Source organism: Notamacropus eugenii, chromosome 1, assembly GCF_028372415.1.
Source record: "Notamacropus eugenii isolate mMacEug1 chromosome 1, mMacEug1.pri_v2, whole genome shotgun sequence".
In the NCBI taxonomy this organism is placed as follows: domain Eukaryota; kingdom Metazoa; phylum Chordata; class Mammalia; order Diprotodontia; family Macropodidae; genus Notamacropus; species Notamacropus eugenii.
Genome location: NC_092872.1, coordinates 269,533,376 through 269,556,673, shown reverse-complemented (window position 1 = coordinate 269,556,673; position 23,298 = coordinate 269,533,376). Strand labels below are relative to the sequence as shown.

The 23,298-nt window shown below is 42.9% G+C and overlaps 1 protein-coding gene across 16 annotated transcripts in view; it reads right to left on the bottom strand.

Moving 5' to 3' along the window:
• ANK3 (ankyrin 3) overlaps positions 1–23,298 on the bottom strand; it is a 715,857-nt gene that overhangs the window by 149,233 nt on the left and 543,326 nt on the right. For 14 of the 16 annotated variants that reach the window (XM_072628881.1, XM_072628882.1, XM_072628896.1 and 11 more), the window contains 7 exons: positions 19,219–19,317; positions 17,742–17,840; positions 16,482–16,580; positions 12,631–12,828; positions 9,008–9,106; positions 8,613–8,711; positions 231–428 (listed from right to left, as the gene is read on the bottom strand). In XM_072628881.1, the coding sequence (XP_072484982.1) occupies positions 231–428; positions 8,613–8,711; positions 9,008–9,106; positions 12,631–12,828; positions 16,482–16,580; positions 17,742–17,840; positions 19,219–19,317 (891 nt within the window). The remainder of the gene's footprint in view (positions 1–230; positions 429–8,612; positions 8,712–9,007; positions 9,107–12,630; positions 12,829–16,481; positions 16,581–17,741; positions 17,841–19,218; positions 19,318–23,298) is intronic. The other 2 variants (XM_072628888.1, XM_072628891.1) reach the window with 1 other exon arrangement.

The window sequence follows — 23,298 nt, the reverse complement described above, 5'->3', positions numbered from 1 at the left end:
CAGGATTTGAGCCTAGACATTCTGAGTCAAAGTCTTTCTCTGACAACACATTGTGTTGGATTCACTGGGAGACTGAAGCAGATTCTTGAAAGTCATAATAGCCCATTTCTTTTAAAATAATTCATGATTTAGACTTCAGTGACTCAGACTTTGCCTTTTCCTCAGCTAATCCAAATTTAACAAATTTTGCGACGATTTTGTCATATGTTCAGAGAAGCTGCCTTACTTACCTTATTGCTGAGATTCACATTGGCGTTTCTGGAGAGAAGCAAGGAGACCATGTCCACAAGACCTTCCTGGGCAGCCAGGTGAACAGACGAGATACCCTGTCTGGTCACGGCATTGGCGTCTGCACCATACTCGAGCAGGCTGGTGGCTATATCCATCTGATTCTTTTTGGCCGCGATGTGCAGCGGTGTGTAACCATTCTGTTAATGCAAAGCATCTTATTACACACTTGCTAGGAAGGAACAATGCAGAGCCAGTCCACTGGCTGGTTGGCTTTCTACACAAATTCAAGGCTTCCCTTCATCACAATGTTTTTCTCCAGTATTTTTTTAATGGAAACTAAATGTATTCTACTCCATGTTGGCCATCACTCTTTAAAAATGGAATCCTAGAGGAGCTTGATACCAGAAAGCTGAAGACTTCACAAGGGTCCAAATCCTGTGTTTCCACTTCTGCTCTAAGTGGAATATTCTTTTCTCTTATTGCCTGGCACATAAGACATACCCAACAAATAAATAAATTTACCCAATAAACTAAAGCTTGGAAAGGAGGCTATTCCCAAGGGCTGTGTCCAAATTTTAAGGTTTGGCTTCACATCAAGGTTTGCAGGGGAGAAGAGGAGGAGAAATAAAGGAATAGGGATAGGGATGAGACCGGTGATTTCACTAGTACAAGGAACTTCTAGGTGAGGAAATTTGATCAGTCGAAAAGACTGGCACCTTCTCTGCAAATGCTGCCTTAGTGATTTGCTGGATGATTGAGAGATCAAGCCCAGGGTCACATCAGAGAAACAAAACAGTCTCAATAATTATGATTGAGAACAGGGTTGGATCATCATACCCTCTTTGTCTTTGAGATGTTAATTTGTGGATTAGGGAAGTAGTCCAGTAGTTTATTGGTGCCCTCAATATGACTCAGTCTTAGTGATGACAAAGATTTTGAATTACTTGTGTGCCCCTTCCTGATGGGATGCAGCCCTGCCTGGTTCTATCCCACCACACGGACAAATACTTTTTCTGTAATGGGTTAGGGGTGGGGAACTTAGGGCTATTTGAAATCACCCCACATTCTGAGGAACTCAAGCTTCCCAACTCCCATGAAACCTATCCCTCCTGGCAAGTCTCATGAAAGGAGAAACAGGAGCTTTCGACTCTATTTTTAGGCCTGACCTATTCTCAGTTTGGGACTTCAGCTGGCTGAGGAGTCATCAATGCAGGGTTTTAGAAGCCTGTGTTCTTATGGCCAAATGGAGAAGAAATCACTGTGGGATGGTGGTGCAGCCAGCCTCCTCCCTCTGTGGGCAGCAATGCACACTGAAGAAATAGAAATCAGATTCTTCATCCTGTCCATCATGATCATGTTCAGGGGTAAAGGCCAGGACTCATCTCCTACCATCAGACAGTTCCTTTGCTAACAAGGGTCCTTCAAGCTGGCTATCACTTGGGTAAGAATAATTGTTCCCATCCCAATGGTGCTATATAGAGTGGTTACAACAACCTCATGGGGTGGGAGGGTAAGTATTTGTGCTTCCATGTGACTTGCCAAAATGGGTGGGGCATTGGAGAGAGGGCAGGACTTGTAGACAGGTGAACCTGGGTTCAAATCCTGCCTTAGACACTCAGCTGTGCGATCCGACTTAATCATTTCACGTTTTTGGACTCTGGTTTCCTCATGTATATTTCAGGTTTTCCTCAGTTCTTTTCATCTGAAAATGGGGATAATAAAAGGACCTGCTTTCCAGCGTGGCTATAAGGATTAAATAAGATAATACATGCATTACACTGCAAATTTTAGAGTGCTATATAAATGTTAGTTATTAATTTTATTATTATTGAATAGGAAAGTGATATGGTAAGTTACAGAGGTGAAATATAAACAGAAAAGGAAGAAAAAAAATAAGCATTTATTAAGCACCTACAACAACAACAATACTATATGCGAGGCACTTTACAAATATTATCTCTTTTTATCCTCATAATAAACCTGGGAGGTGGGTCCCTACTTACAACTGAAGAAACTGAGACAGGTCAAGTAACTTGACCAGTGTCACATAGCTAGGAAGAATCTGAGCCTAAATTTGAACTCACGTCTTTTGGATGACAGGATTAGTGCTCTCTCCTGTTGCCTCCAACAACTGGACTTTGAATCAGATGAGCCAAAGTTCAAATCTTGGCTCTTACCCTTTCTAGCTGTGTGAGCATTGGTATGTCATCCAGTGTCTCTGAGCTGAGGTATCAGATCCATGCACAAAGCTGAAATGGCCATGAATACATGACCTATTTCAATGGTTTGTTTTGAATGAAGTATTGTTAAGACCTAGGAGTACTATATCAAGAGGAGTTATTATTGTAATCATAACATAACCAGAGTTCAGAAATAAATGTATGGAAGTACTCAAATGTGCCTGGGACTTCATGGCTCTTGGGAAGGAAATCAAAACAGAAGACAACCTCACTTGTCTCATGCAATCTTCCTTCCAGTACCTTACCTCCATGAATTGTCTCCATTTTATCCTGCACAGAGCTTGCTTGGTACACATTTGTTTGCATGCTGTCCGTAAGCTCCTTGAGGGCAGGGACTGCCTTTTGCCTCTTTTTGTATCCCCAGGGTTTAGCACAGTGCCAGGGCACATAGTAGGTGTTTAATAAATGTTGATCAATTGATGCCTCACATTACAATTTTGGCACGCCTTCCTAACAACTAGAAGATCATTCAGATTTATCCATTTGATAGCAATAAATTCACCCAAATTAAAATAACTGAGCTTTAGAAGCAAGTCACTCTCATTTAGCCTTCTTCTCCTCCTTAGTCTGGGAGAAGTATGTCCCTTCTTACTGGGCAGTTTGGCTTTTATAGATGGCAAATTAAGAAAACAGAACAATTTGGATTGATAATAATAAGTTACATTTGTATTTTCTGCTTTTCAAAAAATATTGATAAAAATGACCACTTCGGGAGGCATGTTGGAAACATATCATCAACAATGCTTGACTTATGAAAAAATTGAAGGTCCAGGGACATCAAGGGACTTACCGAAGGTCACTAAGTTAAAAATCATTCCTAAGTTATTTCCTTTATACCACACCACTCTAATGATAATTTGGGTAAAATAACAAGTGATTTTTTTCCTTACTACAGAACGCATGACATCATGCTTCTGGTATGGTAGACAGGAGGAAGAAATAAAGTGATCCTTCTAAATATTGGAAAAATGGCAAAGGTCATCTCAGGAGATCAGAATCTTTAAAAGATGTCCTCAGCTACTGCATCGATACAATGAATAACATGGCCTAGATAATTTTCTCACTCGGAATTCCATGACCTTCATGGAAGGGAGACTGAGGCAGAGGCAGACAGAATCAATGTCATTATATCTCTGATAATAAAAGAGTGACCCAAGACTAGGCTACCACTACTTGTCTGTCATCATTGCCAGTCCCTGAATGGCTTTTTAGAGTGTCAAAGTCCAGGAGGAGAGAGAGGCTGGCAGTTCTACAGTGACTGAAGGTATCTCATTTTCTCAAACAATGGGTAGGGCACTGGAGATGCTTTTATGAGAAAGAGCTAACTATGGGAATGTGCATTCCTTGGCCACAATAAAAACTCTGACTTAATGGACTTTATTGAATGTGAGAGGGCCATCATCAGAGGTAATTTTGTGGAGTTGTTTCCTTAGCTCTGCTTCTATAAAACATCTTTAACTGAGTCACGTTTGAAGAACTGTCAAGAAGGAAGCCAGCTGGGAAGGTGCCTAATTGGTAGGTGGAGGAGGCAGATTGGTCCTTTCTTTTTGTTATGACTATTACTTCCTTGCTATTTTTGACTTCAAAACTTCATGGCACTGGGGGTACCAGGAATATCACTCTCAGTAAAAAATTGAATGACTGAATGATGATTTATACCAGATGTACAATGAGTGCAATGCTCCAGAAAAACTGGTGAGAGATGACTTGTGCTCAGGAGAATATTAGAATCCATTGAAATAAAAAGGAGAATAGAAAACTTACGTGACAACATTTTCTTTCTGTGTTGGAAAAAGTTCAAGTTTTATTTTATGGCTACAAATGATTCAAGAGCCCAAACTCAGAACCATTCTTAACTTAAAGAGGTTAAATTATGGTACATGACTAGAGGAGAGGTCATGAACTTGGACAAGGGCACTTTGTTCTCTGAGCTTGGGCCTTTCCATCATTTATAGCAAAAGAACAGAAAGCTGTACCTGAGCTCAAAGCTGACCTGAGCCTGGAGCTTTGAACTCTCCAAAGTCAGGACATTGAGAGCAAGACTGGAAAGGGGAAATTGGGAAGCAGGATGTGGGGGATGAGTACTAAGCTTAGAGTCAGAGGATTCATATTAATGCCAGCTCTTGACTGTTTCCTAGTTAGCCAGATAACTTGTGTGATAATATTGAGAGAGCCTGCATGAGTGATTTTCTCAGCATAGGAACCTCCAAAGGAGGAAAAACTCCCTTGTCTGATGTAGATTGCGAACTGTTGAACAATTATTAGCATCAGAGGTGCCAGTGTTCAAATGAGGGTCGGTGAGGACTTGTCCAAAGATACACAGCCAGTATGGCTGGAGACAGAACCTGAAGCCAGATCTCCCTGATTCTGAGGCTAAGAATTCTCTTGCCCCTACTCTGTGCTGGGGTGGTATTGGGGGTGGGGGAATGATCATAATTACTGCAGTGATTTGGCTAAAGCTCATGGCCAAGGTCATGCAGGGAGCAAGTGAGAGAACAAGGGTGGGACCCCCAGGTCTTAGGACCAGAGATTTTACCCTCTAAGGGACCTTGGATGTTAACCTAGCCCAATCCTTAGTTCTTCTCCTGCCTGCTTGACCATTTTTCCCCTATCTCCGTTGGCCCTTCACTAACTATGAGTTGCCCCTAAGGCTGCTTCTGTGCTCTCTTCTCTTCTCTTTCTAGACTCTTCCACTTGGTGATCTTGTCAGCTCCCACCGTATCAATGGTATTGCTAAGAGTTTCTTATCCAGCCCTAACTTCCCTCTGACCTCTATTCCAAAATATCCAGCTCCCTTTTCGACATCTTGAACTGGTCATCATGTAGACATCTTAAACTCAACATTCCCTAAACACATCTTTCTCCCCAAACCCTCTTCTCTTCCTAACTTTGCTATGACTGTCAGGGAGACCAGGTACTCCCAGCACCCAAGTTCCTAAATTAAGTATCTGCCTTGATTCCTAACTCACATCCTTCCATGTCCAATCAATTGCCAACTCTTGTCATTTCTATCTCTGCGACACCTTTGATGAATAGCTAGGTGGTACAGTGGATAGAGCACTGAGCTTGGAAGCAGGAAGACTCATCTTCATGAGTTCAAATCTGGTGTGTCACCCTGGATAAGTCATTTCACCCTGTTTGCCTCAGTTTCCTTACCTGTAAAAATGAGCTGGAGAAGGAAATGGCATACCACTCCAATATCTTTGCAAAAAAACCCCAAATAGGGTCACAAAAAGTTAGACATGACTGAAACTACTGAACAACAACAAACATCTCTGCTATATATCCCCTTTTCTTCTCTGATATCAATCTCACCCTGGTAGATGCCCTTATCACCTTATACATGGACTATTGCAATCACCTGCTCATTGACCTCTCTGCCTCAAGTCTCTCCCCGCTCCAACCTAGCCTCCACTCAGCTGTCAAATTGAGCTTCCTAAAATGCAGGGTCTGACTAGATCACCCCACTAGTCCATAAACTGCAGCGGCTCCCTATGCCCTATAGAGTTAAACAGAAAATCTTCTCTTCGGCTTTTGGAGCCCCTCCTAACCCAGCATCCTCTGATACTTCCAGGCTTCTTACGCCTTCCTCCCCTGCATTGATACTGTGAGTCGGGGACACTGGCCTTCTTGTGATTCGTTGAAGGATGCCCTCCATCTCCTGACTCCAGGCATTTCCTCAGCTGACTGCACCTGGAACACTTTCTATCCTCACCTTTGCCTCCTACTTCCCCGGCTTCAAGTCTCAACTGGCGTCCCCCCCTTCTGCAAGAAGCCTTTCCCAGCACTCCTTAATTTTCATGCCTTCCCTCTGAGACTACTCTCAATTATATCTTGTCTCTCTGTCAGATTGTGAACTCTTTGAGGACAGGGCCTTTTTTTTGTCCTTTGTATCTTCAAAGTGTAGCACAGTGCCTGGCACACAGTAGGTACTTAATAAATGCTAACTCACTGACTGATTGAGAAATGAAATGACTTCTCCAGGGTCACTTGGGAGGCAGGGTGGTATAACAGAGCACTGTCTTTTATTTAGGAGGATCTGCATGTGAATTCCAACCTGGGGACTTCTCAGCTGTGTGAGCTTAACTAGACAAGCCCTTCATCTCTTCCTACCTCGGTTTTTTCATCTATAAAATAAAGACTTCCGTAGCCTCTTAGAGTGCTACAGAAATGATGGTGGTTAGGAAGCTGTGGATCTACACGCAGCTGGGTGGCACAGTAATGGCCTTGTAATGAAAAGACCAGAGTTCAAATCCTGACTTGGCTGTGTGACCTCTGCAAGTCACTTAACCGCAGTCCTCCTCAGTTTTCTCTGTAAAATGGGGATAATAATAGCACTGCGAGGAGCAAATGAGTTTACATATGTACATACATACACACATATATATACACACACATATATATAGCAAAACTTGAAGTCAATCCATCAATAAACATTAATTAAGTGCTTAGAGTATGTGTTAGGCACTGTGCTAAATGTTGAGGAGACAAGGAGAGACAAAAGACAGTTCCCGGTACTCGGCACAGTGCCAGGCCCACAGTGTGGGCACTTAACAAATGCTTATTCATTGAGCCCTAAAAGAACTCACAGTCTAATGAAAATATAAAAGTGAGCCATCTTGTTATCATTCTCATTACATACTTTCCAAGTCTTTGGTGAAGAAAGTGAACTACAAACCTATAATACATACATGTGTATGTGTGTGTGTGTGTGTGTGTGTGTGTATAAAATTATATGTGTATGTGTGTGTATATATATATATATCTTTATAAAATAAACACACCCTATAAAGCACTAGAGAGATACAGTTATCGAGGGTCTTTCAAGTCACAGAGCTGGACCCAAGTCCATCACCAGTGAGAGGAAGAGATGGTAGGCTCCTTCAGCAGAATCTGAGAGCTCACATCATATTCGGCCCCTCTGGACAAAGCTGATAATGGCTGGGAGCTCAATAATGCAGGACTCGTCATCAACAGTCCTCATTAAATGCAATGTGGCATTCAATTAGCCCTGTTTTAAATGGACTGTGCTAATTCATGAGCTGTCCATGAAGTCAGCAGTGCTGGGGAACCATGGGAAATATTTTCTTTCCTCAGTCCTCTGGGAAAAGCTGTGCTCTGAGCCAAGGTTAAACCTGCAGTGGCAGGGTAGAGAGGGCTCTGGCTAGGGAGTCAAAAAACATGAGTTCATGCCTTAGACATTTATTACTTGTGTGATCTCGACCAAGTCTCTTTGTCTTCAAGAATCCATGAACAATTTGATGTGATTTTGACTAAATGTCTGGTGACTGGGCATTTTCAGTCTCACGTACTTCTCTTCTCATTCCTCACTCCCCCCACAAGCCACCCTTATCCCTCAGTAGAAAGGATGCTGGATTTGGGATCACACGCAGTCTGTCACTTGTGATCTGTGGTGCTCTGAGTCTCAATGTCTTCTTCTGAATGGGAGGGCTATCCCAGGTGATTTCTGTTGTGCCCTTGCAAGCACAAAAGCTTATCTTCCTATGTCTGAGCATCTGCAGGAAAAGTCAACCCATGAGCGTTTAGTGTTTTGGCTGAACTTATGATTCCATTGGCCTAGGCAAATCCCGATGAGGAAACTCCTTTTTCCAAAGCCAACTGGCAGTCCTGCAGTAGGTACTCATGAAGATTGGCAGGGGCCCTAGAAGCCTAATGGACTTCTCCAAAGTCCCAGAGCTAGGATGTGTTAGAGGGAAGACTTGAACACATTCTTGTTGACTCAGAAGCCACTCTCTATGGCTGCCTCTCACATCCAGCGAATGGTGCATGATTAGTAAACTCTTCCAATGGAAACTGGCAGGAGTCCTAGAGAATTACCTGGGGGCATTTGCCCAGGGTCCTACAGAGAGTATGGTCAGAAGTAGGATTTGAACCTGGATGCTCCTGATTTAGAGTCCTGTTATTTCTAGACTATACCATGTCTGGCTTGTTAAGTACCCAGGATTTTTCTAAGAACTTGCATAAACAGCAAGATGGCCCAGATTTTGCATATTTTATATTTCTATGGGGACAAAGTCATCCCCCACACCTCAGGAAGGAGGGAAGAGTACAGTGGGAGGGAAAGCCAACTAGAGATAGAGAGGTTGTGTCATTTTCCCGCCCCCTGGATTTAGTGTGTACCTTTGCAGCAGCGTGGGGTGAGGCGCCTTGGTCCAGGAGAAGCAGGGCCACTTTCTGGTTATCATAGTGGGCAGCTACATGCAATGGGGTTAAACCACTCTGTGCAGAAACAACAATGACCTGGTTAGAGATGTGTCTTGGAGTATCCAAGTCCTGGCTTCGGGCAATGAGGTTAAACTGGTGAATTAGGAATTTAAAAAGGTGAGTTCCCACAAGACCTGAGCAGTCATCAATACCGCTTCTGTCCTGGGGAGCTCTTGATCCTAAAAAGCTGGTTTTGTGCTAAATGACAGTAACATTCTTCATGGTGGGTGTGAATATTAGAACATGCTTATTTGTTTCACTTTTTTATTTGCATCAGGGGCCAGTGGCAGGGCTGGCCTCTCCCCTCCTACCTTTCCTGCAGCATCTGGAGATGCATTTTTCTGAAGCAAGAGGTTGGCTACTTCCAGCTTCCCGTATTTTGCAGCCACGTGAAGGGGGGTGAACCCTTTCTGTAAAAAGAAAGTGTAAGAATGAAGACTGTCACTGAGCCATTGCCTGGAGATGGTAGTTAAGGCTGGTCCTAAGGACAAGGTCTACATAGAGTCCTGGGACTGGTGACCAAAAGAAGATTGGTCATTTGGTGACCTCACAGCTAAAACTGAGTGGCCTGAATGAAGACAGATGCCAGTTCTGGGTACCTGGCAAGGAAGTCTGGGGGAATCAGGAAACTAAAGCAAACTTGTGTAGATCTTTAGTGATGAGGTTCTGGGCCTTTGCAAGAGAAGTCTGGGCTGGAGATAGAGCCTGAGTTGTCCTATGATCCCATGTTGACTAGTAGAAATAAGGAGGTATCTTACATGCTGAGCTGGGTTTACTTTATGCTAGAGGGAATAGGGACCAGTTAAGGTTCTTGAGTTGAGAAGTGGCAGGGTCTGCTGATGCTTCATTTTGGAATCCCCCATTCTATCAATCCCTTTTCTAATACATTGTCAATGTCTCCCTTTCTGAAGATCTATGAGACATTTCCACCTGAATGTCCTTCCGGCAGCTCAGCTCTGACCTGTTTAAACCTCCTTACAGGCCTTCTTGCCTCTCCACTCCACTTTCATATGTCCCTGTCATCTTGACCGAACCCACAGTTCTTCTCCCACTACACATTTTTCAAAGGCTCCCCATTGCCCACTTGGTTAAGTTCAAATCCTTTAGCCTGGCATTCAAGGCTGATGTTTCTGTCCAATATCGTTCTATTCACTTCCACGTGGTCCATGTTCCAACTGCTTCCCACACAGCCTCTGCCCTCCTTCCTTCTTCACTCTGTTTTCTCTCCCTCAACCTCTTCTCATTCTTGAATGCACAGTTCAGCTGCTGCCTCCACCAGGAAGTCCTCCCTGATTCTACTAAGTCAGCAGACCTCACAGATCATGCTCTTTCTCTGACCTTCTATAATGCTCTTACTCATGAACAATGCGGTGTTGTAGTGGATAGAAAGTCTGGAAGGCCTGGGTGCAAGTTCTCCCTTCTGACCCACTGACTGTGAGACCCTGGGCAAATATCTAAACAAATCCTAAGACTATGAACCACAGAGCAGGTGCCAATCAACTTAGGGAGAGAATTTCCTTATTAGGAATTCCCAAGCCAACACAATTATAATCCAGTCCCTATCTCTAAGTAGGGGTGGATAAGTTTGCACCATCCATCTTTGTATTAGGATCAATTCATAAAAAGCATCAGGACTTACTTACACACATACACACACACACACACACACACACACACACACACACACACACACACACCCCTATGTATACACACATATAAATGCTAGCTACTTTTTTGTAAACATACACACGTGTGTGTGTGTGTGTGTGTGTGTGTGTGTGTTTATACATCTCTCACTCTCTTTTTTTTTTTTTTTGGCTTGAACCTGTGATTTCATTGGGCGGTCCCAAAGAGGGAAATCCCTTTACCAGCTCAGATCTTCACTCATCTGATTAGCAACTTACAGTCTTAGAGAGCTGCCTCTGAGAGCACTGAGAAGCTGTAACTTGCCTAGGGTTTACACAGCCAGTAAGGGTCAGAGAAGAGACTTGAACTCAGGTCTTGATGCTGAGGTCAGCTTTTTATTCATTATGTCCTGCTGGATCCCCAGGCATTCTGCCAAAAAAACTGCATTTCTTATCCCATAACATGTACTTACCTATATATGTTATTTTATGTCACATTTTTTGTGTACATGCCATACTTCTTTGGGCCTCAGTTTCCTCTTCTGTAAAATGAGGGAGTTGGTAGATGGCCCCTAAAACTCCTTCTACCCCTAAATCTTTGCTCTTATGATCATGAACCAACCTCTTAACTCTCTGCATACATTAAGCTCCATGAATATGGACTATGTATCATCTATCTCCTCCAACCTGAGCAGAATATAAATCAATGTTTGCTGAACGGAGTTTTGGGTTGATTTAGGGGATTCAGGGTTACTGTGGTATGTCCCACAGACCAACCTGATGCCACTCCAAAAAACTAACTAGTATTTATGTGGTAAGTGCTTTGAGACTGCAAAATGCTTTACAGATAACCTGTTGTATCTTCAGTGACTCTGGGAGGCAGATGGTATTAGAATCCCATAGTACAGGTGAGGATGCTGAGGCAGACAGAGGTTAAGTGACTATTCCAGGGCACACAGCTAGTAAGTGTCTGAGGCCAGATTTGAACTCAGGTCTTGGTTTGGTGTAGACTACTAGATCTTGTTGAAACTTTCCCTAGCCACCTCATACAACTCTTCCCCTTTACCCCCACAATATACTTGCCTTACTCTGTTTTCTTGTACCAGTTGCACTAGAGCTGACCCAGATGCAAGGGCCTGTATGTAAGAAAGACCTACATGGGTAGGGCATCCAGAGTCATCCCATTTCCTGGAGGATGGAGCATGGCCTTGAGTTATTTAGGATTCAATATGGGGGGGAATCAGATGATCCAAGTAAGCAATTATTCTCCCTTGTTTCTGAAACCTCATACAGTCCTGGACCATCTTGGTCCTAAATGATTCTATGTGTCCCAAAGGACCAAGGGTGGGTCCAGAAGCTGAGCTGGACAAGCCTTGATTGGCCTCACTCCCTTGTCATATTATGGCTCACAGCTAACTCAAGCAAATCCCTGTGGTCATATTCTTGAGGCAAGGCCAAAACTGGGCTAGCATGCTGAAAATATCATTATCTCCTCTTTCATATTGGAATCCCAGGTAAAAAGAGAATCTAGAAAAGCTGCCTGACATTTGGTCCTTGTTCCCTAAAGAACCAGAGTAAAAAAACTAGATTCTAGTTGCATTCAACTCATTATCCCACAATTATCTATTTCCCTGACTAGACTCTTACTGCTTTTATTGTAAAATAATGACATGCCCAAATAAACAGATATAAAATAGCAATGAGTTCTTTCCTCTTTTAAGCATATCTCTGGCCAATCCATCTTAGGTTGCAAATGGAAGTTTTGCTAAGCATGGAAGTGATGGGCTCCAGTTCATGGTCATGGAGAAGGTATGTGATTTGGTCTCAAAGCTGGGACTGAACTTCAGTTCTTGTTGGCCATATGTTTTATTAATAGCCTTGGCGGGGGGGAGGTGGGGGGTTCACTTCCTGAGCTGACACAGCATTGGAAGAGCAGGGAGAGGTTAGCCAGTGAGCACCATCCTCAGCCTTCTGCATTCTAGCCACATCAGCCAATCTGTTTATCTATTTAGACTCTGCCAGAGAAATCTGCTGACTGAATCTTTTGCAAATTGTCTGAGTCTATCAAAACTCCTGACAGATAGCCATCGGTGCAACTGAGCTGTGACTTTGTAAGAGGAGTTTGATAAGTTTTAATCACAAGATAACATAGAGAGACATAGGAGATGAAAATAAACAGGTCTCTGCTCATTACAATTAGGGAGGTGGCAACTTCTCAAGTTTGGAACATGTCAGACAATTGTTTCTGTGATGTATAATAAAGGTAGATATATCTGGGGAATATCATCACTTTTCTAAGACTCCCATACCTTTGTCGTTATAGCTAATGATGCACCATTGTCCAAAAGAACGGAGGCAACATCCTCGTGTCCCTCTCGTGCTGAAAGGTGTAAAGGAGTGTACCCAGAAGTGGTGGCTGCATTTGGAGAAGCTCCTTGTTGTAAAAGTTGCTGGACTATGTCGGCCTTTCCCAGCCGAGCGGAAATGTGGAGCGGTGTCTGATCATCCTAGACAGCAAAGCAAAAGTGAGTTAGTGAAGGCCAAGGTGCCATTTTGAAAAGTTCAGAGGACTGTTGTCTTACAGTCAAATCCTATCTTGTGGCATATTTATAGGGAATATCCCACTTATCTTCATCCTCACGGCTCAGAAATGGTAGGCAAGATGATGATAGGGTTATTAGAAACACTGGAAATGGTCTAATAGCTTAAAGAGTATGTGAGTGCTATGGAAGCCAACCCCCTAGGTTGCATCCCACCACCGTTGTAAGTGTATGTGATAGAATATTTAGGGAGGATGAAGGACTGTTATCTGCAGGGGCAGGTTTAATATGCCCATTTTTGTGCTGTCTGATAGGCAGGCATATTCACAGAGCCAGAGTGAGACCCAGCTGCACCTTTGAGGTAGAGAAGCAGGGCCCCTACATTGTCTGTATTTTCTGTTGTCTCTTTCTTGGTGTGCTAACTCACAGCAAACCAACATGGGAAGTGCATGAATATTCCTTCCAAAGGTACCTGGTTTCTTGTTATATCATTGGTGCTATGCCCATAAGGCAAGGGACCAGTATACTGGTAAGAGCTGAGTCTGTGATGAACTGGTCTTCAGAGGTAATTTGGGGTGTATTTCTGATATGATACATATTCTGAAGCTATGAGGGTAGCTAGGTGGTGTAGTGGATAGAGTGCTGGCCTTGGAGTCAAGTGGAATTGAGTTCAAATTGGGGCTCGGACACTTACTAGATATGTGACCCTGGTTAAGTCACTTAATTGCATTTGTTTCAGTCTCCTCATCTGCAAAATGAGCTGGAGAAGGAAACGGAAGATCCTGCCAGTATCTTTTCCAAGAAAAGCCCAAATGGGCTCATGAAGAGTCATGCATGACTGAAAATGTCTTAGCAAAAACATGTAAGGCTATGATCCATCAACCAAAGGCATGCTTTGGAAGCCCATCTGGTCACATAGTGATATCACTCCAGACCTTTAAAATATCAGGCCAAGAATGACTTGGTAAGTGGGCCTCAGAGTCTTCTTTAGGTCCTTCTAGAAAAGTTCTATCAATGCTGACTTCTAGCCACATTTGGCTCTTCATTGCAATCTGAATCTGGCTATAGTTATATCCTGATTGGAATGAAAGGAACACAAAATTGGGTTTATAACCCAATATTTGGGGACTTGCCACCTCTGTCAAAGGAAATGTTTATCACACACCTCTTCATCCAGCATAGCACACTTAGGGTGATGGGGCAGGTTTTCAGACCAAATTTAAAGGTGGCTGAAGCTGCCTTCGAAGGCCTTGTAATCACAAACTCAGTCCTTGCTGGAACTCTGACCTCTCTGTACATCCTAAGATAAAGAAGTACATTTGACTTCATAGGGATCACGGAAACTTGATGTGATGTGACCCATGATTGAACTATGGCTTTGGAAGGGTGTGTCTTATCCCAAAGGGGACATACTAATAAAGGTGGTGAGGATGACAGCTAGCCTTTACATGGTGTGTGATGCACTCTCCTTGTGCCACCTCGCTTGGCTTTCACAACAAGTCTTTGAGGTAGGAGTTATTATTATTCCCATTTTACAGAGAAGAAACTTGAGGTTGAGAGAGGCTGTGACTTTTTCAAGGTCACACATCTAGTAAGTGTCTGAGGAAGGATTTGAATGCATTATAGGTCACATGAACTGAGGCAGAGGTTTTGAGAGATTGTATTTTGCTCCTGGCCATTCCACATGTATCATAGCATGTTTGGTTCTGGGTCACTCATTCTAGGAAGGACATTGACAAAGTGGGGCACTTCCAGAAGAGGATGTTTAGGATAGAGAAAGGCCTAAAATCCAAGACCCATGAGGAACTGGGGATGTTCTGCCCAGAGAAAGAAAGTTTCAGGAGGGTGTGATAGCTGCCCTCTTTAGAATCTGAAGGGTTGTCAAGTGGAAGAGTATCAGGCTTGCCAGTTGGCCCCAGAGAACAGAAGTGAGAGTCATAGGTAAATTACTGAAAGCCAAATTTAGGCTCGATGTCAGGAAAACCTTCCTAACAATTAGAGCTATTCCAAAGTAAAACAGGCCACTATCTTGTGAAGAACTGGGTTCTGCTTCCCTGGAAGTCTTCAGGTTAGGGCTGCTTGTTACAAAAGGAAGTCTCATTCAGGTCTAGGTTGGAACAGATGGCCGTGGAGCTCCCTTGTGGCTCCAAAGCTATGACCTATGTTTGCAGAGAGTGAAAAAAAGCCCCATCCATCCCTGTCCATCACTTATCAAAGTCTCAATACAAGGCTCTTCCTTTCAACAGTTCCCTCATTTGGTCTCACTGAATGTTGCTGGTCTCACACTTATCTCACACTGTTTTCCTTTCTTCCTACCCTCCAATAATTGTTCCTCAAAGTCACTACTTGAAATTCCCTTTTCTTCACAACATTCCCAGACTTTGTTCTCCCTGAAAGCAGACTATTCTAAGAGACAGATGGTGCTCTCTCCTGATGACCAGTAAGGATTGTTGATGCTACCATATTATCTTCTTATCTTTCATTTCTTTTCATGACTTGTCACTACCTATACCAAAGGCAGAAGTCATTATTATTCAAAATATGGAAACTCTCTCCTCAAGGGCTCCAGAAACCTTGGAGGACATGAGATTTTTTTCCTGTAGCATAAGAGGAGCTGTCATCATCCCACACTTAGCACAGTGGCAGGCATATAATAGGGGGTAAGCAGAGGTTTGTTGTCTAAACTTTTAAAATCTAGTGCTGGTGACTGAAGGTACTCAAGGTGAAAGCCTCTGAGTCCTTTGAATGTTTTACTTCTTGAATTAATTACAAATCTCATCATTGTTTCAGAATGATCTTTCTTCCCTGGGCTCGTGACTTTTTAACTAACATTTCTTAGTTCCTGGATGAGTTCTGAGTCATGGAGTTGGGTGATATGCCAACCTTCTCTTGTTATGTATATGGTCCATCTAATGGCCTTTTAGTGATACAATGGAAAGAGCCTTGAATTCAGAGTTATAAACTTAGGTGTGCAATATAAGTACAAAACATGGCTTCCAATCTAAACTTTCTCACATAACTAGAAAGTCAGTCTTGGGCAAATCATTTCAGTTCCTTGGGCCTCTCTATTTCCCTACTATGCATCTATCATCCATTTATCCATTTATCCATCCATCTATCCATCCATCCATCCATCCATCCATCCATCCATCCATCCATCCATCCATCCATCCATCTATCCATCTGTCCATCCATCCATCCATCTATCCATCTGTCCATCCATCCATCCATCTATCCATCTGTCCATCTATCCATCCATCTATCCAGCAGTCCATCCATCCACCTGTTCATCCATCCATCTATCTATCTATCCATCTATCTATCTGTCGCTATCACTGCAGGATCATTATATAGCTATAAGGGTTTTTCCTTTGGGGTTCAGCTCATGTGCCATCTCCTACAGGAAATCATTCTTCATTGGCCAATTACAGTTCTCTCTCAGTCCTCAAATAAATAGTCATGTATATACTTATCTATTTATATGTTGTGTCTCCTGAGTAAAACATAATCCTTTTGAAAGCAGGGATTTTTTTCCCATTTTCTCCTTATATCCCCTGTACCCAACGGGCTCCTAATGCTGTTGGGTTGGACTGAATTGGACAGCATTTGGGCACACTCACCTTTGCTTTAGCTTCTACCTGGGCTCCATTTTGGACCAGATACCGCACGACTTCTGACTGGCCAGCCCGGGCTGCCATGTGCAGAGCTGTCTCTCCTCTCTAGTTCACAACATCAAAAGAAGATGATCAGTACTAAAGAAATGGAGCATGAGTAACACATGGGGTCCCTCATTGGCCCAGTATCTTTTGAAAGATTTGCTGGCATCTTAGCCTTTTTTAAAAAAAAATGCTGATATTCTTCCAGTGATGCTCCATGGCTATGAATCAAGGAAAACCATGCCCCCATTGGAGTTGATGGAGTAATGGAGAGATGCCCAGTAGTGTGAGTAGTCTACATATAGCTAACAATAACCTATGTATGAGAAGTGGAGTCAAAGACACTTATTCAACCAGCATTTACTATACTCCTACTATGGGTAAAGTGTTGTATTAGGGCTAGTCACTATCAGGGACATGGATGTCTCAAAAAGGAAGTGAGTTGGTCAAAAATGTGCCAGTAATGTCAAGAACAAGGTCAAGTGGATAACCTTGAGTCCCGTCCTGGTATCAGCAAAGTAGGAAAAGGAGCAGAGGGAGGCTCTGAGCCTGCTGAGTAGACCTTGAATGGAGCAAAGGTATGGACAAGACCAATGTAAGGTGAGGCTGTGATTTGCACAAGGGAGGGACTATTCACACTGAGGAGATCAAGGCACCATTGGAATATCAAGATGCTTCTTGCATTTACTCTATGGAGGTGGAGGTAAAGAATCATTTTGGTCCCTCAGTGTTTTATGGCCTGGGGTAGAGTGGACATTGGTTTGACCTTGGTTTGATCAGGATCCTTCCTTCTCTCCCCACCAAGAGGGCTTAGTTTCTGGAAGCATAAGATGTATGGTATCACTTACTAGAACACAATCAGGAAGTAGGGACTGTTATCCTAGGTCCTTGGAGAGCTTCCAGAAATTCTGATCAATGAAGCATGTATTCAGTGCATACATAAAGTGAATTCTTTTCCTCCATACTATTCTGCCTATCTTTGCTGTCACTAGGATGTCAAACTGAGTAACTCCTGAACTTGAAATTATTCCAATGGCCAAAATACTCATACACTTTCCTAAGACATGGTAAACTGGCTACTCTTTCAAATACCAGATATTACTGACAAAGCATCCACTCTTGTGTAAAATAAAATTATTTCATGATAGGTGAATTACACCTCCATTAAAGACTCCCAGTAATGCTTGTTTTTCCCTTCCCCTCTTTGGTGCAAAAGGTACTCACCACATTGGTGGTGTTTGGTGATGCTCCATGATGCATGAGCTGAGATACAATATTCGCGTGCCCCATGAAAGCAGCCACATGGATTGGTGTAAGGCCCGACTAAGGGACAACAAGAGGAAAAATGGCAGGTTAACAGTTGTATGGATCAAGATAGGGATTTTATTTTTAAAAAATTAAGTCATCATGACAAGAGTTGAGGAATGAAGGTGTTTAGGGATATATGTGGCTAACTCAAAACCTCATTCTCATTCCTCAAGAAGTGCTGGGATTCTGTGAACAAGATAGCTCTTAACAAAAACAAAAAAAAAAAATGACAGTAATGATGTAAGGCTCCCTTTCTAAGTGCTTCCCTCACCACCATCCTACAATAGCACAAATATCATCATCTCTGTTTTAGGATAAGCAAACTGAGGTCCCAAAAGTTTAAGTGACATGGCCACATTCACCATATAGGCCAGTGTTATGGTCAGGATTTGAACTGACATCTCCCTGATTCCCTGTCCACTGTTCTGTTCCGCTCCAATGCCACGTCTCATGACCGGTTTTAAGAACCAACCTGAAAGAACCTTTACCCAGGCTTTCCCTTTGCCTGGAATGCTCTTCCTTCTCATCTGTCCCTTTTAGGATCTTTGATTCCCTTCAGGGCTCCGAGTCAGGGCATCTCCTCCTCTGAGTCCTTCCTGAGACTCTCAGTTTCTGGTGCCTTCTCCTCAAAACTGTCTTGCATTTATTTTGTGTGTTTTAAAATATGTATCTATTTATCGACCTCTCTTCCGACCAAATGGATGCCCCTCAAGAGAGCTATTGCCTTTGAATCTAGTGTCTTAATACATGACATTTTTGGAATGATTAATGCTATAGGTGTTCATTGATCATCTTTTTTTTAACTCTGCAGAGTTTCTACACTGCAGTCTCACTTATACCCTTTTCATAATAAGGCAGAATTCTGCATTACGGAAATATGAGTTGATTTGCATTTTTTCCCCTCTCCTTTAAAAAAATTCCTGGGTACAAGAGATGTCTGGGTAAAGGAGGTAGGGAAGAATATTCAGAAAGGAAGATAATACAAAAATGAAAGATAACTATAAAAATAAGATTTAAAAATAACTAATTAAGCCCCTTTTACAGATTGTACTAGATGAGGTTATAACAACAGTTCTGTATTATATTAAGAGAAGTAATCTTCATTTCACAAGAGAGTATGGTGATTTAATAAAATGAATACTTGAAATAGGCCCCTTCGTGTGTTGAGGGAGGATCTGATCAATACACCATCAGAGAGGTGTGCCCGCTGACCTGGGTTTCTGTTGGCACTGGAGCCATTCATGCTCTTTTGCCTCCTTACGACCAACTGCATGAATGGTCTATAACTTGGCACAGGGCAAAGCCAATTTGCAGTAAGAAGGCCCAAAGCTCCAATCTTGCCTTACTTAGGATGACGTCCTAAGCACATTCAAAATCAAAAGGTTCTTCTCACCTCAGTTACAGCTTGGATGGATGCACCATGTTTCAGCAGAAGCTCCATAACTTTAATTCGATTCTTCTTACAGGCTATATGAAGGGGTGTGAAACCATTCTGTGGGTGAAAAATGCAGACACGTTGTACAAAATACACGTACATTTTACCACAATACATGAAAAGCTGATGCCCTGGTCTGAGGTGAAACTGGCTAAAGACACCCATATTGGAGACACTAGGAGAAAGCTGTTACAATGAAAACTTGTTCAAGGGTCAGTATGGCGCAGTTGCAAGAACTGGGATGAGTTTGGGAGAGTACAGGGTTGGCCACTCTGTGGCCGTAAGTGGCAAAACACTTCACTTCTGTTCTCATTTCTTCAAGGTAAAATTAGGAGGGTAGACTAATAATGATAGTGAGAATGATGATGATAACTAACATTGATATAACTTTTACTATGTGCCACGCACTGTGCTAAGCTTTTTATAATGATCTCCTTATGATTCCCATTTTACAGAGGAGGAAACTGAGGTAAATAGAGGCTAAGGTGCTTTCCCGAGGTCACCCAGCTAGTAAGTGTCTGAGGCCAGATTTAAACTCAGGTCTTCCTGACTGCAGGCTTAAAGCTCTATTCACAGGACCACCTAGTTGCCTCTGATGATCTCCACAGGTGTCTTATCGCTAACGATCTATGAACCAGTGAATTGCAACCTTGGAAACAAGAGTGACCTAGCTAACCATCATCTGATTCTTGATCCTCTAGATTTCCAGGACCAGAAAGTTTTAAAACCACTGAGATGGTTCAGGGAGTTGTCTGACAATAGCCATTTTTGACTTCCTCCATGCTAGGCAGCTGATACGTGTTCTGTTCTGATCTCTCCATGGAGAGAATATCCATTCTGACTTGTAAGTTTTAGAAGTAGTTGTGTGTCAAAATAATAACAAAACATTCTAGTTTAGATTTGCTTGTAGCTCTCAGCAATCCGGTGACCCTGACCTACTGCTCTTCTCTTCAAACTCCCGTCTTCCAACCCTTGCTCTCTCTGAGGCCTGAAATGTTCTTCCTTCCCTTTCCTCACTTCCTCCAGGTCTCAGTTAAAGTCTCATCTTTCCCAGGCCCCCTTAATCTCTGTGCTTTTCCTCTATTGATTACTTCTATTTATTCAGTTTGCATGGTATCTCCCACATTATACCCTGAGCTCCTAGAGAGTAGGGCCTGTCTTTTTTGTTTCCTTGTATGCCTGGTGCTTAATACAGTGCCTGGCATACAGTGAGTGCTTAATAAATGCCATACTGATTGCATAATAATAAATAACTTTTGTTATTATTGCTTATTATTATTATTGCATAATAAATGCAACACTGATAGTGTTATAAAGAGAAAGTGATACACATTTTCTCCTTCTTTTGTGAATTTTCATTGTATATATGTATGGGAACAAATTCAGCCCCTTCATTTTCCAGGTGGGGCACTGAGATCCCCCCAAGGGAAATGGTTTTACCTAGGGGACACATGCTAATGGGTCAGCAAGGTGGTATTCAGAGTCTGATCGGTTACTTCTAATTCTGGGCTTCTTTCCACTCCCTCACAGCTCTCTGCTATACTGAGGTTTAGATAAGACGTGGATTGTCCCTGCCCCCATGGGGAACACGTATCCCAGGAAGATAATCTAAGACATTTAAGCATCTTTTCCAGTTCCCAGAATCTTGGCGTTGGAAGTATTTCCAAGGCCAATGAATCCAATCCACACCTGAATAAGGCAGTCCCCTACAAGCTACCTCCCAAGTAGCCATCCTGCTTCTGTGTGAAGACCTTCAGAGATGGTGACCCCATTATCCACTGAGCCATCATACAATTGTTAAGAAGATTGTTTGATTTTTCCCCCTTTACTCCAGCCTATATTTGTTTCTTTGCTACATCTATTCCTAATTCTGTCTTCTGGGAGTAAATATCCTCCTTCCAGAAATAATTCAAATTGACAGTTGTAATCAGTGATGATGCAATGCCTTCCCTCTCCCCACTCCCAACCTCTATTGAGCATCCTTGAATCTTTCAAAGCATCTTCATCTAGCAGGATCTGGAGGCACTTTGATACTGAGATCGTCTCCTCTGGAAATCTGAGGATCGTAGACTTAGATCTAGAGTAGACCTTACATGGCATCAAGTCCAGCTCCCCATTTTACAGTTAAGGAAACTGAGGCAGACAGCATTTAAATGACTTGCCCAGGGTCACAGAACTAGTAATTTTCTGAGGTAGGATCCTGACTTGATATTCAGCCTTTTATCCCCTATGCCATCTAACTTTCTTTATAATATACCTGAATTGAATACAATACCCCAGGTATGGTCTTAGAAGGGCAGAGTCCAGCAAGGCTGTTACCTCCCTCCTCTCAGACAGTCTGTCTCTCTTGGTCCAGTAGAAAAAAAACGACCTTTTAAGGCCCCATCTGCAATGTCCAATAGGAATGGCCAAACATTTCTAGGGTTCCACCTGATTTACTTGTCAAATTCCTGCTCATCCACTTTGACCTCACATTCATGACCCTGCTCTATCCTGGCCTTTGTCCTCTTTGCAATCACAGAACGCTAGAAAGAAAAACAGTAATTACAAAAAAAATTCAGCTGCCAGAATCCCCTTCAAAAAACAAAAGGGAAAAGAGAGAGAGAAAAAAAAGCTCTGATCCATTCTTCCAGGATCCTAGGATTCACTACCCCTCTCTCTGACCTACAAACTTTGAGATTTGGATTCTTCTGTTAAAGAATATATAGATAAAAGAAATCAGTCAGAAAGACCTGCATTCATATTCCATCTCAAGATTGGCATGGTTATATGACTTGAACAAATTCTCTGTGGCTCCATTTTATCTGTGAAATGAGGGATATCAAACTATGTACCTAAGCTGAGGTTTACACTTTTCTGACTCTATTTTTGCATTCCTAGAAAGGGAGAGGGACCAGTCATGCAGCAAGGGCGGGAGGGAATGGATGGATGGATGGATGGATGGATGGATGGATGGATGGATGGATGACCGACATGCTGGAACAGTGTTCATGAAATATTATAGGAAGGCTTCTGAGATGTTGGGGAGCATGGCATTTCTGAGCTGTCTGGATTTTGTAGGCACTGATGAGACCACCTCACTGCAGACACAAGGAAGCTGACTTTTACAGAGGACAGTGACCTGACCCAAGGCACACAGCTAGCCTGGGGCAGAGCAAGCTGTGAACCTAGGGCTCACGTCTTCTACTGAGGGTGTTAGGAAAGGCACAGGATAAGAATTCTCAAAGGGGCTGCAATAAACAGTGACGGAGAGGTGTTCCCACTCTGGGGAAACCATAGGTCCAGCAATATAAAACAGGAGAGCCTCTGCCTGTTTCTAAAAGATACAAAGGGGCTTGTGAGCTAAGTTAATAGGGTGAAAGGGCAGAACAACCAAAGAAATCACAAGTGAACACTCCCAGGCAGTTGACATGAGCCATCCAACAGGACCCTGAGCTTCATTCTTTTCCTGGGTAAGTTGAGGTAAATGATTTCATGCCAGGTCCTGCTCTCCCAACCACATGCCCTGCCTGATTCAACTCAGGCATGCACCAAGAGGGGCCACGTCCCCCACTTGTCTCCCATTACCCAAAGTTTCAGCTCCTCCCTCTGACACCTATGGAGGGCACATGGCAATACTGAGCCAAGTCTAGACTCCCAGGCTTGGACCCCAAGGATACCAACCTCTTATGGAAGCCTTCTGAAACCCTACTTCCCTTCCTGGGAGAGCAATTCTTTCTTTGTCTTTGAATCATAGCACTTAACACAGTGTTTGGCACATAATAGGGACTTTATAAATGCTTGTTGACTGATTGATTGCCCAAAGAACACCCCCAGGGACTCCAGGCTCTCTGACATGTAGAGGGGCTTAGCATGTAAGGGCATGTATGTAGCACAGGCATCAAGGGCTTTCCCACAGACAAGATTTCTTGAAGCGGATTCGGGGAGGATGTCTAGCTCAGTGTCATGTCTCAGCTTAACTTGAACCTTTTGCTTGTGAGTGTGCTCCTATCCTCTCTGCCCTTGCCCAACACTGCTATTTTGCTGCTTATATCAACT